Source organism: Sapajus apella, unplaced genomic scaffold (assembly GCF_009761245.1).
Source record: "Sapajus apella isolate SASKATOON/1434 unplaced genomic scaffold, GSC_monkey_1.0 scaffold16, whole genome shotgun sequence".
NCBI classification, from domain to species: Eukaryota; Metazoa; Chordata; class Mammalia; order Primates; family Cebidae; genus Sapajus; species Sapajus apella.
Genome location: NW_022436956.1, coordinates 23,126,539 through 23,139,993, shown reverse-complemented (window position 1 = coordinate 23,139,993; position 13,455 = coordinate 23,126,539). Strand labels below are relative to the sequence as shown.

At 39.1% G+C, this 13,455-nt stretch overlaps 1 protein-coding gene across 1 annotated transcript; it reads right to left on the bottom strand.

Moving 5' to 3' along the window:
• Positions 1-3,681: 3,681 nt before the first annotated feature.
• Positions 3,682-4,048, bottom strand: LOC116556303 (60S ribosomal protein L37a-like). The gene has a single exon (XM_032285588.1). The coding sequence runs from the start codon at positions 3,976-3,978 to the stop codon at positions 3,748-3,750; it is 231 nt and encodes a 76-aa protein (XP_032141479.1). The 5' UTR covers positions 3,979-4,048; the 3' UTR covers positions 3,682-3,747.
• Positions 4,049-13,455: the final 9,407 nt, after the last annotated feature.

Sequence of the window (13,455 nt, the reverse complement as noted above, 5' to 3'; positions counted from 1 at the left end):
CTAGTCTAATGAACTCCCATGTATCATAACCCAGCATCAACTATTTATGACTAATCTACTTTCTCTATGTTACTGAACTAATTTTGGAGCAGATCTTAGAATTTAATCTATAAAAATCTTGGTACATTGCCTGGAGACAGTGGCTCACACCTTCTAATCCTAGCACTTTGGGAGGCTGAGGCAGGAGGATAGCTTGAGGCTAGGAGTTCAAAACCAGCCTGGGCAACATAGCAAGACCCCATCTCTACCAAAAGAAATTTTTGTTAAAGATTTCAGTATATTTCTCAAAAAAATAAGGACTGTAAATTACTCCCCCCAACAAAGATCACTAAGGAAACTTGTTGACTAAGCAAAGTTCATCAAACTTATTGCAGCATAGTAAAGGAGACTATTAACTTGACAGAGCCTTGGTAATGATTCAAAGAGGGGATGTTAGAATAAGGTATTTGTAAGGATTTCAGAAAAAAGTCTAACGAGTTTAAAATGGATCTTTCAAAGTAGGGAACTAGGAGAGACTGAGAAAGTGTTGTGAATAACAGGATTGGTAAACTTAGGAAAGCAACAATCTTAAGTGTAATATGGTTAAAATTATCAGTATTTCATATTTTTTTATCTACTGTGTAAGAAGACAATATAATGTATGGGCATTATTGAGAGATATTGCCCGTATATTGTCTTCTTAAACAAGGAGATATTTTTAATCTCGCATATGTTACCGCTCAAACCTTTGTTACATTAGTTTCCAGATATAGATCTGAAATTTATGTTGTATATTCAGTAGTGAGGAAATTTCTTTTTTTTCTAAATGGCTATCAAGTTGTCCCACCACTGGTTATTGAAAAGACCATAATTTCCCACTGCCATTCAATGCCATTTTTATTGTAAATAAACTATGTACAGCTGGGTCTGTTTCTGGGATATTAGTTTAGTTGTCATTCCTTGTATTATCTTAATTATTATGCCTTAATTGGACCATCTTAATTATGATAATTTCATTACATTATTATTTCATATCTTAATACCTAATAAATCAAATATTTCCATCTTGTTTTCTTCAAGAGTATTAACTATGTTTGAACTTTTGCATTTCCATATAAAATTTAGAATCAGCCTGCTCCATAAAATGACACTGTTCGGATATTAATTGAAACTGTATTGCATCATTAGGTCAGTTTTAGAATTTTAGTTCTCATTAATTCTAATAATTCATTTGTATGTTCTTACAGTATGAATATTGTTTTATAGGCACATATTTTAAGTTTACATATTATGTCTTATTCTATTTCCTATGTATCTACCACATTTTTAAAATTGACATAAAATATATACAACATGGCCGAGCACAGTGGCTCATGCCTGCAATCCCAGCACTTTGGGAGGCTGAGGCTAGAGGATCACTTAAGGTCATGAGTTCAAGAGCAGCATGGCCAACATGGTGAAACCCCATCTCTACTAAAAATACAAAAATTAGCCAGGCGTGGTGACATGCACCTGTAATCCCAGCTACTCTGGAGACTGAGGCAGGAGAATCTCTTGAACCTGGGAGGCAGAGGTTGCAGTGAGCCAATATCACGCCATTGCACTCCAGCTTGGGTGACAGAGCAAGACTCTGTCTCAAAAAAATAAGACACACACACACACACACACACACACACACACACACACACAAAGTAAAATTTACCATTTTAGCTTTTGTTGTTGTGGTTCATAGAGACAGGGTTTCACCATTCTACTGGACTCAAACTTCTGACCTCAAGCAGTCCACCTGCCTCAGCCTCCCAAAGTGCTGGGATTACAGGCATGAGCCGGCATGCCTGCCTCATTGTAGCTATTTTTAAGTGCATAATTTAGTGGCATTAAGTATTTTTACAATGTTGTGCAATGTTCACAATGTTGTGCAACTGTCACCACTATCAATTTCCAGAACTTAATTAAGTTCTTCCAAACTAAAACTCTGTACCTATGAAACAATAACATCTCATTCCCCCATCCCTATTCCTTCAGCCCTTGGTAACCTGTATTCTACTTTCTGTCTCTATGAATTTACCTATTCTAGGCACCTCATTTCAGTGGAATTATATAATATTTTTTCTTTTGCATTTGTCTTATTTTACTTAGCACAATATTTTCAAGGCCCATTTATGTTATACCATGTATCTTCTTTTTTTTTTGAGACAGTCTCTGTCACCGAGGTTGGAGTGCAGTGGTGTGATCATAGCTCACTGCAGCCTCACAGTTCTAGGTTTAAGGGATCCTCCCACCTCAGCCTCCCAAGTACCTGGGACTGTAAGCACACTCCACCATGCTCTGCTAATTTTTTAAAACAAATTTGTGTACAGATAGGGTCTCACTTTGTTTCCCAGGCTGGTGTCAAACTCCTGGGTTCAAGCGATCCTCCCACCTCAGCCTCCTTTTCTTTAAGATTGAATAATATTCCATGCATATATATACCACAGTTTGCTTCTCCATTATCTGTTGATGGACACTTGAGTTGTTTTCACCTTTTGGCTATTGTGAATTATGCTGTTATGAACACTGGTATACAAGTATCTGTTTGTGTCCCTTTCAACTCTTTGACATATACATTCAGAAGTGGAATTTCTGGATTATACCGTAATTCTATATGATTTGTTTTGTTTGAGACAGTCTTGCTCTGTCACCCAGGCTAGATTGTAGTGGCGTGATCTTGGCTCACTGCAACCTCTCTCACAGGTTCAAGCAGTTCTTCTGCCTCAGCCAACCAAGTAGCTGGGACTACAGGCACACACCACCAATCCTTGCTCATTTTTGTATTTTTAGTAGAGACAAAGTTTTGCCATGTTGGCCAACTGATCTCAACCTTGTGACTTCAAGTGATCTGCCCACCTCAGCCTCCTACAGTGCTGGGATTATAGGCATAAGCCACCGCACCTGGCCAATAATTCTAGTTTAAGAGTTTGGAAATGCCAAACTTTTCCACAGTGGCTATACCATCTTACATTCCCACCAGCAATACACAAGTGTTTCAATTTCTCCATATCTGCATCAATGCTTATTTTGTTTTTGTTTGTGTCTTGTAATAGCCATATTAGCGGCTATAAAGTGGTATTCCATGGTGGTTTTGATTCATATTTCTCTGATGGCCAATGCTTGAACAACTTTTTTTTCTTTTTTTGTTTTGAGATGGAGTTTTGCTGTGTTGTCCAGGCTGGAGTGCAGTGGTGCTATCTCAGCCTGCTGCAACCTCTGCCTCCCAGGTTCAAGTGATTCTCCTGCCTTAGCCTCCCAAGCAGCTGAGATGACAGGCACGTGCCACTGAGCTCAGCTAATTTTTGTATTTTGAGTAGAGATGGGGTTTTACCATGTTAGCTAGGCTGGTCTTGAGCTCCTGACCTCAGGTGATCCACCCACCTTCCAAAGTGCTGGGATTATAGGCATGAGCCACCATGCTTGGCCTTGAGCATCTTTCTGTGTGCTTTTTGGCTATTTCTGTATCTTCTTTGGAGAAATGTTTATTCAAGTTCCTTGCCCATTTGTGAATTAAGTTGTTGATTTATTTGTTTTTGAGTTGTAGGAGTTCTTTATACATCCTTACATGTTCCAGATAGTAACTTCTAATCGGATATAAGATTCGCAAATATTTTCTCTGATCGTGTAGATTGTTGTTTCACTCTCTCTCTCTCTCTTTTTTAATGTAAATCAACCCATTTATTATAGGCCAGTGATGTCTCAAAGAGTGCTGGAGCATCTACTGTTCTTTCAATTCCTTCAGTCTTCTGATGGCAGACTTGATGTGACAGAGGAAGTGGTATTGTAGGTCCAGGTACCACCAGCCACTGTCTTCATGCAGTAACCACAGTGCCTGATTTTCACAGCTTGTCTCTTCATCTTTGTTTTGCCACAGAAAGAGCAAGTGTACTTGGCGTGCTGGCCGATTTCAATTTCTTTCACCATTTGCCGGGCGGAGGCCCCATAGAGGGTCCAGTATTTACTGATCATTCTGACTTTTTTTTTTCTTTTTGAGACAGAGTCTCACTCTGTCACCCAGACTGGAGTACAGTGGTGCAATCTCAGCTCAGTGCAATCTCCGCCTCCCAGATTCAAGCTATTCTCCTGCCTCAGCCTCCCTAGTAGCTGGAACTACAGGCATGCAGCACCATGCCCGCCTATTTTTGTATTTTGAGTAGAGACAGGGCTTCACCATGATGGCCAGGCTGGTCTCCAATTCCTGACCTTGAGTGATCCTCCCACCTTGGCCTCCCAAAGTGCTGGGATTACAGGCATGAGCCACTGCCTGGCCTCCTTCTGACTTTCTTGGTGCGTTTGGCCATGTCACTGAAAACTAGGTCCCAGCCCAGAGAGGAAGATGTTGTTTCATGCTCTAGACACTATCTCTTGATGCACAAAAGTTTTTAATATTGATAAGTCCAATTTATCTATTTTTTGTTGGTGGTGCCTGTGCTTCTGGTGTTATATCCAAGAAACCATTGCCAAATACAGTGTTACAAAGTTCTCCCACTGTTTTCTTCTAAGAGTTGTATAGTTTTTGCTCTTATAAAATAGGTCTTGGGCTGAGAGTGGTGACTCACACTTGTAATCCCAGCACTTTGGGAGGCTGAGGCAGGCAGATCACCTGAGGTCAGGAGTTCGAGACCAGCCTGGCCAACATGGTGAAACCCCATCTCTACTAAAAACTCAAAATTAGCTAGGTGTGGTGGCACATGCCTGTAATCCCCTACTTGGGAGGCTGAGGCAGGAGAATTGCTTAAACCTAGGAGGTAGAGGTTGTACTGAGCTGAGATCATGCCATGCACTCCAGCCTGGGTGACGAGCAAAACTCTGTCTCAAAATAAATAAATAAATAATAAATAAATAAAATGAAAATAAATAAAATAGGTCTTTGAAACTTTTGGAGTTAATTTTTATCTATAGTATAACGTATGGGTCCAGCTTCATCCTTTTGCAAGTGAATATTCAGTTTTCACCATTTGTTGAAAAGGCTGTCCTTTCCCCATTGAATGGTCTTGTCACCCTTGTTGGAAATCATTTGCCCATATGCACTAAGGTTTATTTCTGGACTCTGTATTCTATTACATTAATATATATTCTGCCTTTCTGCCAATATCACACCATTTTGATTACTGTAGTTTTGCAATAAGTTTTGAAATCAGAAAGTCTAAGTCTTCCAACTTTGTTCTTTTATGAGATTATTTCAGCTCTTCAGGGTCCTTTGAGATTCCATATGAATTTTAGGATATATTTTTTTTTATTTCTGCAAAGTCATTGGAATTTTGATAGGGATTGCATTGAATCTGTAGTAAGTATGGCTAACATTGATATCTTAACAATATTAAGTCTTCCAATTCATGAACACAGATAAGTCTTTTACTTTCTTGGTTTTTTCCTATGTATTTTAGTCTTTTTGATGCTATTGTAAATAGTATTGTTGTCTTAATCTTTTTTTCAGGTTACTAATTGTTAGTGTATGGAAATTGAACTGTTTTTTGTGTGTTGGTTTTGTGTGCTGGAACTTTGCTGAATTTGTATATTAGCTCTAATGGGTGTGTGTGTGTGTGTCTGTGTGTGTGTAATCTTTTGGGTTTTCTGCATGTAAGATCATGTCATCTGCAAACAGATAATTTTACTTCTTCCTTTCCAATGTGGATATTTTTATTTCTTTTTCTTACCTAATTAATTGTTCTGAGTAGAACTTCTAATGATACACCGAATAGAAGTCACAAAAGTAGGTATCCTTTTCTTGATCCTGATCTTAAAGGAAAACCCTTAACTTTTTTTCCTAGGACTAACAATAGACTGAAACTTTTAGTTTTGGGTTTTGTTTTGTTTTGTTTTTGAGACAGAGTCACGCTCTTATTGCCTAGGTTGGACTGCAATGGTGCAATCTCAGCTCACTGCAACCTCCGCCTCCCAGGTTCAGGCGATTCTCCTGCCTCAGCCTCCCGAATAGCTGGGACTACAGGTATGCACCACCACGCCCGGCTAATTTTGTATTTTTAGTAGAGATGAGGTTTCTCCATGTTGGTCAGGCTAGTCTCGAACTCCTGACCTCAGGTGATCCACTTGCCTGGGCCTCCCAAAGTGCCGGGATTACAGGCGTGAGCCACCATGCCCAGCCTGGTTTTTGGTTTTTGTTTTGTTTTGTTTTTTGTTGAGACGAGTGTAGTGGAACGATCTTGACTCACTGCAACCTCTGCCTCCCAGGTTCAAGCAATCCTCTCACCTCAGCCTCCCAAGGAGCTAGGACTACAGGTGCATGCCATCAGGCCCAACTAATTTTTGTACCCCATAAATATATATACCTACTAGGTACCAAAAAAATGTAAATTAAAAAAGGAAGTGTTTTGGTCTCTATTTAGAAGTTTAGTGATCTTTTTGTGACCAGAAGTATGTTTTTGTTTAGTGATATTTTCATGACCAAAAATATGGTTTTGTTTATATCAGCCTATGGTAAAATAGTTTTTATTAAAGTCACAGTTTCCAAGAGCCTATCGACAGTGTGTGTTAAGTGAGGACTTACTGTATATGTTTACAGATATACAGTTCTGTTTAGTATTACTTTTTCTGCACCCCGTAAGTTTTGGTATGTTGTGTTCTCTACTTCCCTCCCTCCCTCCCTCCTTCTCTCCCTTCCTTCATCCCTTCCTTCCTTTCATTTTTGATACAGAGTCTTGCTCTGTTGCCCAGGCTGGAGTGCAGTGGCACGATCTCGGCTCACTGCAACCTCTACCTCCAGGATTAAGGCGATTCTCCTGGCCCAGTCTCCTGAGTAGTTGGGATTACAGGCATGCGCCACCATGCCCAGCTAATTTTTGTATTTTTATAGAGACTGAGTGTTACCATGCTGGCCAGGCTGGTCTGGGACTCCTGACCTCAAGTAATCCACCCGCCTCAGCCTCCCAAAGTGCTGGGATTATAGGCATGAGCCACTGTGCCCAGCCTCTCTTTCTTTTATTTTCTTTTCCTGAGACAGGGTCTCTCTCTCTCTCTCTCTCTCTCTCTCTCTCTCTCTCTCTCTCTCTTCTTTCTCCTCTCTCTCTCTTTTTTTTTTTTTTTTTGAGAGAGGCGCAAACACAGCTTACTGCTATCTCGGCCTCCTGGACGCAAGGGATCCTTTCACTCAGCCCGCTGAGTAGCTGGGACTTTAGGCACGCACCACCATGCATAGCTATTTTTTTGTATTTTCTGTAGAGATAGGGTTGCACCATTTTGCCTAGGCTTGTCTAGAACTCCTGAGCTCAAGTGATCCACCTGTCTTGGCCTCCCAAAATGTTGGGATTATAGGGGTAAGCCACGGCACTCAGCTTTGTTCCCTTTTTCATTTGTCGCAAGCTATTTTCCAATTTCCCTCGTGATTTCTTCTAAAGAAGAAATTAAAATCCAGTAGTTGTTTTAAGAGTGTACTGTTTAGTTTGTGAATTTTCCATTTTTCCTTCTGTTATTGATTTCTAATTTTATTTCATTGTGATCAGAAAAGATACTTTGTACGATTTCAGTCTTTTAAAATGTGTTAAAACTTGTTTTGTGGCCTAACTCGTGCTCTGTCCTGTAGAAGGTTTCATGTGCACTGAGAAAAATATGTCTGCTATTATTGGACAGGATATTCTGCTACCACATTTTAATTTGCTTCTAACTCCCCATTATCAGACAAAGCTGCAGAGAACATCCTCACATATATTCCTTTGTGGACCTGTGTAAATTATCCACATGCTGAATTGGTGAGTCCTGAGGTATGTCTACATTTAATTTGACGATTGCTCTCAAGAATGGCTGTGCCACTCACACATCCACCAACAAGGTCTGAGGCTTCCTATGTTGCCATATCCCTGCTAACACTTAACATTAACGTGGTGGCTCAGACCTGTAATCCCAACACTTTGGGAGGCTGAGGCAGGTGGATCACCTTAGGTCAGGAGTTCGAGACCAGCCTGGCCAACATGGTGAAACCCTGTCTGTACTAAAAATACAAAAATTAACCAGGCATGGTGGCACGTGCCTGTAGTCCAGCTACTTGGAAAGCTGGGGCAGAAGAATCACTTGAACCTGGGAAGCCACGGTTGCAGTGAGCCAAGATCTCACCATTGCACTTAAGTCTTGGTGACAGAGTGAGACTCTGTCTCAAGAAAAAAAACACAACAACATTAACCAGCTTTCTATTTTTTGCCAGGCTGATAGGTATAAAGCAATGGTTCTCAACCTGGGATGATTTTAATCCCACAGGAGATAACTGGCAATTTCTAGAGATATTTTTTATTTTCCAAAGGGTATTGTCTATTGGCAGCTAGTGGGTATAGGCCAGGGATGCTGCTAAATATCCTAGGTACAGACAAGCCCCCGCAACAAAGAATTGTCTGGCCCAAAATACTGGTAATACCAATATTGTGAAACACTGTTGTAAAGAGATAGCTTGTTGTTACTTTGATTTGTATTTCGTTGATTACCAGTTATTTTCGGCATTCTTTTGTATCCATGTTGGCTACTTGATTTCCACTTGGATAAATGTCCTATGCATAGTCTTTTTTTAAAAAAAAAAATTTGGAATAGCTGTCCTTTTCTTGCTGATTCTCAGGAGTTCCTTGTATATTATTGCTATTAATGCCATTATTCCTCGTGAATTTTGGTGATTTTATATATTTTCTCCCTCTCTGTAAGCTCCTGTGGAGGATTAAGGTTGGTCAAAAACTTTTTTACTCTCCCTCCACTAAGAGGTAGGGGGGTCTGTGCCCTTCCTTTTGAATGTAGAAAGGCTTTGCAACTGCTTTGGTCAAAAAATTATGGCAAAAGAAACACTGTGTAAATTTCTTAAGAACCTTGCAGCTCCCACTTTCCATCTTTTGGAACACTCCTTCCTGGAGAAGCCACCATATAAGAAGTCTATCTGCTAGAGAGATCTTGTAGAGAGACCCTGACACTATGTGGACAGAGAGAGAAGCCCATCTGAGCCCCAGCTTTCTAACCGTCCATGCCAAGGTATCAGGAATGAAAGTTTACTTAAAACCTATAGATGAGACCATCTACCAGCTGAATACCACCTAGTAAGGCTGAATAAAATGAATGTTGTTTTAAGCCACTAAATTTTCAGGTAGTTTGATATGCAGAAGTAGATAACCAGCACAGTATTCCATAATCTGAGATTCTGTTCCGCAAGTTTGCTGAACTCTCTTGTTAGTTCTAATAGTTTGTTGATTCTGATTTTTTTTTTTTTTTTTTTTTTTTTTTTGAGACAGGGTCTCACTCCCATTTCCCCAGGCTGGAGTGCCCTGATGTGATCTTGGCTCACTGCAGCCTCAAATCTCGAACTCCCGGGTTCAGGTGATTGATTCTCCCACCTCAGCCGCCCAAGTACCTGGAACTACAGGTGTGCACCACCACACCTGACTAATTTTTTGTTTTTGTTTTTAATTTCTTTGGTAGAGACAGAGTTTCGCCATGTTGCCTAAGCTGGTCTCAAACTCCTGAGGTAATGCGATCCTCCCACCTCAGCACCCCAAAGTGCTGGGATTACAGGCATGAACTATCATGCCCAGCCTGTCTGTTGATTCTTTTGAGGTTGTTTTGGCAGATTATTATATCATTTATAAATAATAACAGTTTCATCTCTATCCTTCCAATTCTTACACCTCCTCTTTGTTTTTTCTTCTGTTATGACATTGGTCAGAAACTTTACTGCTACATTAAGAGTAATAATGGGCATCCTTGTCTTGCTCAGGATATTCAAAGGAGTGAAATGAATTTAAATTTTCTTTGGTAAGTATAATGTTTGCGCTAAGTTTTCATTATATAGTATTTACCAACTTAAGGAAATTTCCTTTATTTCTGATTTTCTAACAGAAGTTTCTCTCCATGTAAATAGAGAAGCTGAACCACACATTAGTTGGGATAATCATAGTTTTATTTTCTTTTACTCTATTAATATAGTAAATTTATAGAGATTTTCCAATATTGAGCCAACTTTGCATTCGTGGCATATTTTACTTTGACTGATAACTTACCTAAAACTATGAGTTAACAGCTATTTCTACTCTACCAGTACTTTGAAACCATTACTCTATTGTCTTTTGATTTTTATTGATGCTGGGAAGTCTGCTGTTAATCTAATCGTAACTTATTTGTCATTAATACATCTTTTTGTCCTCATATCTTTTAAGATTTTTCTGGTCCTTATTGTTCTGGATTTTCGCAATCATATATTTAAGTGCATATTTAGTATTATGTATCCTGCCCAATATCTGAAGACTCACATCTTCAATTCTGAAGAATCTCTTCAAATAAAGCTTTATCATTTTTTCTATTAATTCTTAGAAGCACCTATTTGGATACATGTTGGTTTCTCATTTTCTCCTCCATATATCTTAACTGTTCTTATTTTATAAAATCTTTTCCCCTAACTTGCTGTATTCTGAGTGAATGCCTCAGCTTTCCTTCAATTTGTAAATGTGTAACTTTGTTCCTTACAGCATTCATAACATCAATTTCTAACACGTCTAAATGGTTTTTTCATGTCCATCCACTTTTAAAATTCTTCTTGTTTTAATTTAGTATTTCTTTCCCTTTCTAAATAAAATTATTCCCCCGCCTTTTTTTTTTTTTTTTGAGAAGGAGTCTCACTCTGTTGCCCAGGCTAGAGTGCCCTGGTGCGATCTCAAGTCACTGCAATCTCTGCCTCCCAGGTTCAAGCAATTCATCTGCTTCAGCCTCCTGAGTAGATGAGACTACAGGCATGCACCACCATGCCAGGCTAACTTTTGTATTTTTAGTAGAGATGGTGTTTCACCATGTCAGCCAGGCTGGACTTGAACTCCTGACCTCAGGAGATCCACCTGTGTCAGCCTCCCAAAGTGCTAGGATTAGAGGTGTGGGCCACTGCTCCCAGCCCTTCATTTTAAATTTTAAATTTTTATTAAATTTTTTTTATTTGAAAAACGTGCTTCTTACCAAAAGGCAGCTGCAAAATACAGAAATATAAAATACCTCGGCAACAATTACTTGTTTTTTTCTTAAAGTAAAAGAATGGGTGGGTTCCAAGGTCCTTCATTTTATTGTTGATTTTATTGTTGCCTGTCTTCCTTACTATGAGATTTCTTCATGTGTTTGGAATGCTGGTTTTTAATAGATTCTCAGTTTGCTTTTCCTTCTTTATTTCTCTGATTCTATGTCCACCACTCCTTACTCTCTAGTAGTTTTGCAGTTGCCTTCATCACGCTTTTTACATCTCTCTCCTTCCCAGTTCTAAATGGGATTTTGTAATGATGAATGGGGCTACTGTCCTGCTGTCATATTGGATGCTATCACTGAGCTATAAGATATCACATGTGGGCTGGGCGCAATGGCTCATGCCTGTAATCTCAGCGCTTTGGGAGGCCAAGGCAGGCAGATCATTTGAGATCAGGGGTTCCAGACCAGGCTGGCCAACATGGTGAAACCCCACATCTACTAAAAATTCAGAAAAATTAGCTGAGCGTGGTGGCGGGTACCTGTAATCCCAGTTACTGGGAGGCTGAGGCAGGAGAATTGCTTGAACCCGGGAGGCGGTGATTGCAGTGAGCCGAGATTGCGCCATTGCCCTCCAGACTGGGAAACTGAGCAAGATTCCGTCTCAGAAAAAAAAAAAAAAAAAAAGATATCGTATGTAAATTCTGAATCAGGAGGCTCTGTCTTGCTCTTTCCACCTCACTAAGCCCAGTTTCTATTCAACTATAACCCCAGAAGGCAGATGGACAGGATTTTTCTGTCTTTCTTTCACAAGTGGGAAAATACCACCACAGCCACTAGCATTAAGTCATGATCCAATTGTTTCTTCTCTCTTAGGTTGAGCACTTTTAGTCCCTTTATCCTGTAGGAGTTGAACTCATCAGCTTCCACTGTCTTCTACCTAGAGTCTAATAGGCCCATCCTCCTAAATTTTATTTATTTAAATATTTTATAATTTAATTTGTCCATATTGTCATTTATCTTTTCTACTTTAAAAATTCTACCATTGCTGTGTGTTTACAGCAGAGGGATTGCATCAGATATGAGCTTACTGCTCTACCTTGTCAAGAAGTCCATCCCCCATTTCCTCTTTGACCCACCAGTTTCCTAAAAGTGTTTCAATGACTGTGAAAGTTTTACCAAATCTAATGGATACGTCAGCTCATATGTTACTTTTAGATTTTGCATTTGATAATCCACTTGACCACCCACCTTTTACTTCTTGAAATCTTATTCCCTTGATTTCTATGACATTGTGCTAAACGTGTTTTTCTCTCATTTCTCTGATTATTACTAGGTCTCTTTTATGGGCCCACTTTTCTCTGCCAATCCCTTAAGTTTGCATTTCCAGTGATTCTGTGGCTGGCCTTTTTGCTCCTCTTTTTCTACCTCCAGGTGATACTATCCACTCTTATGCCTTTAACTCCTATCTATATGATTCCAAATTTTAAACCTACACTTCTATCCCAGATGTGTCTCCAGAACACTGGATATAAATATACAACTATCTATTGAATATCTCCATTTGAATTCCCAAAGACCTCTTTTCTTCATAAATTACACAGTCTCAGGTAGTTCTTTACAGCAATGTGAGAATGGACTAATATAGTGTTCAGTAAATGTTAGTTAATATTAAAAAACAAAACAAATGCTAATTAGAATTGCCTCAGTAAACTTCTCGCATAATTCAGATATAGGGAATGAAGTAGAATCATGGATAGCTAGCTATATAGCTAAAAAACCCCTCAAATATACTGTACCAGAATAGTCCTATACTAATATTGTAGCTATGAATAGCCACAGCAAAGGGTGTGATCTAGAAAAGAATAACAATAAAGAACCAGTTTAACTTAGACACTTACGGTAATGATAAACAAAAAAAATATAATCCTGCACATGTTTGAAACAAATTTCATTAATCTAATAGTCAAAGTTGTGATTTATTTAAAACCAAGTCAGTCATTGCTTGGGAAATGGTAATTCACTAAAATGATTAAAATTGACACATGGCTTCCAGGCATTCAGTTATTTTGTACTATCTAATTCAGCCTATATAAATATCAGATGTTTTTGCCTCCTAGTAACAGAAAACGCACATCAAAATAGATTATTAACAAAAACAAGACATAGTCAGACAGCCTGAAGTAGGAAAACTCTAGGGTTGGCTAACTCAGCAATTCATTGACCCGTTAAGGATCTGAGATTATTGTCTTTGTGCTCAGCCTGTCATGAATGCCCCCTCACGTTTTCAAAATGGCTACAGCAATCCAGGCATCACATTCTCATGCTCCAACATCCAGAGCAAGAAAAAAAAAAAAACGATCTCTCTCTCTCTCTCTTTCTCTCTCTCTCTGAATCCTTCAGGAACTTGTTCTTAGGTTAGAAACTTTTTCTAGAAGCATGTCCAACAGACTTCCCTCCTGTCTCATTTGCCATAATTGAGTCATAGCTCTTTCAAGATTAATCTTGAAAATCAAGAAGAGAACT

Excerpts from the sequence above, each read along its gene's own strand:
- LOC116556303 (XM_032285588.1), bottom strand. The coding sequence starts at position 3,978 with ATGATCAGTAAATACTGGACCCTCTATGGGGCCTCCGCCCGGCAAATG.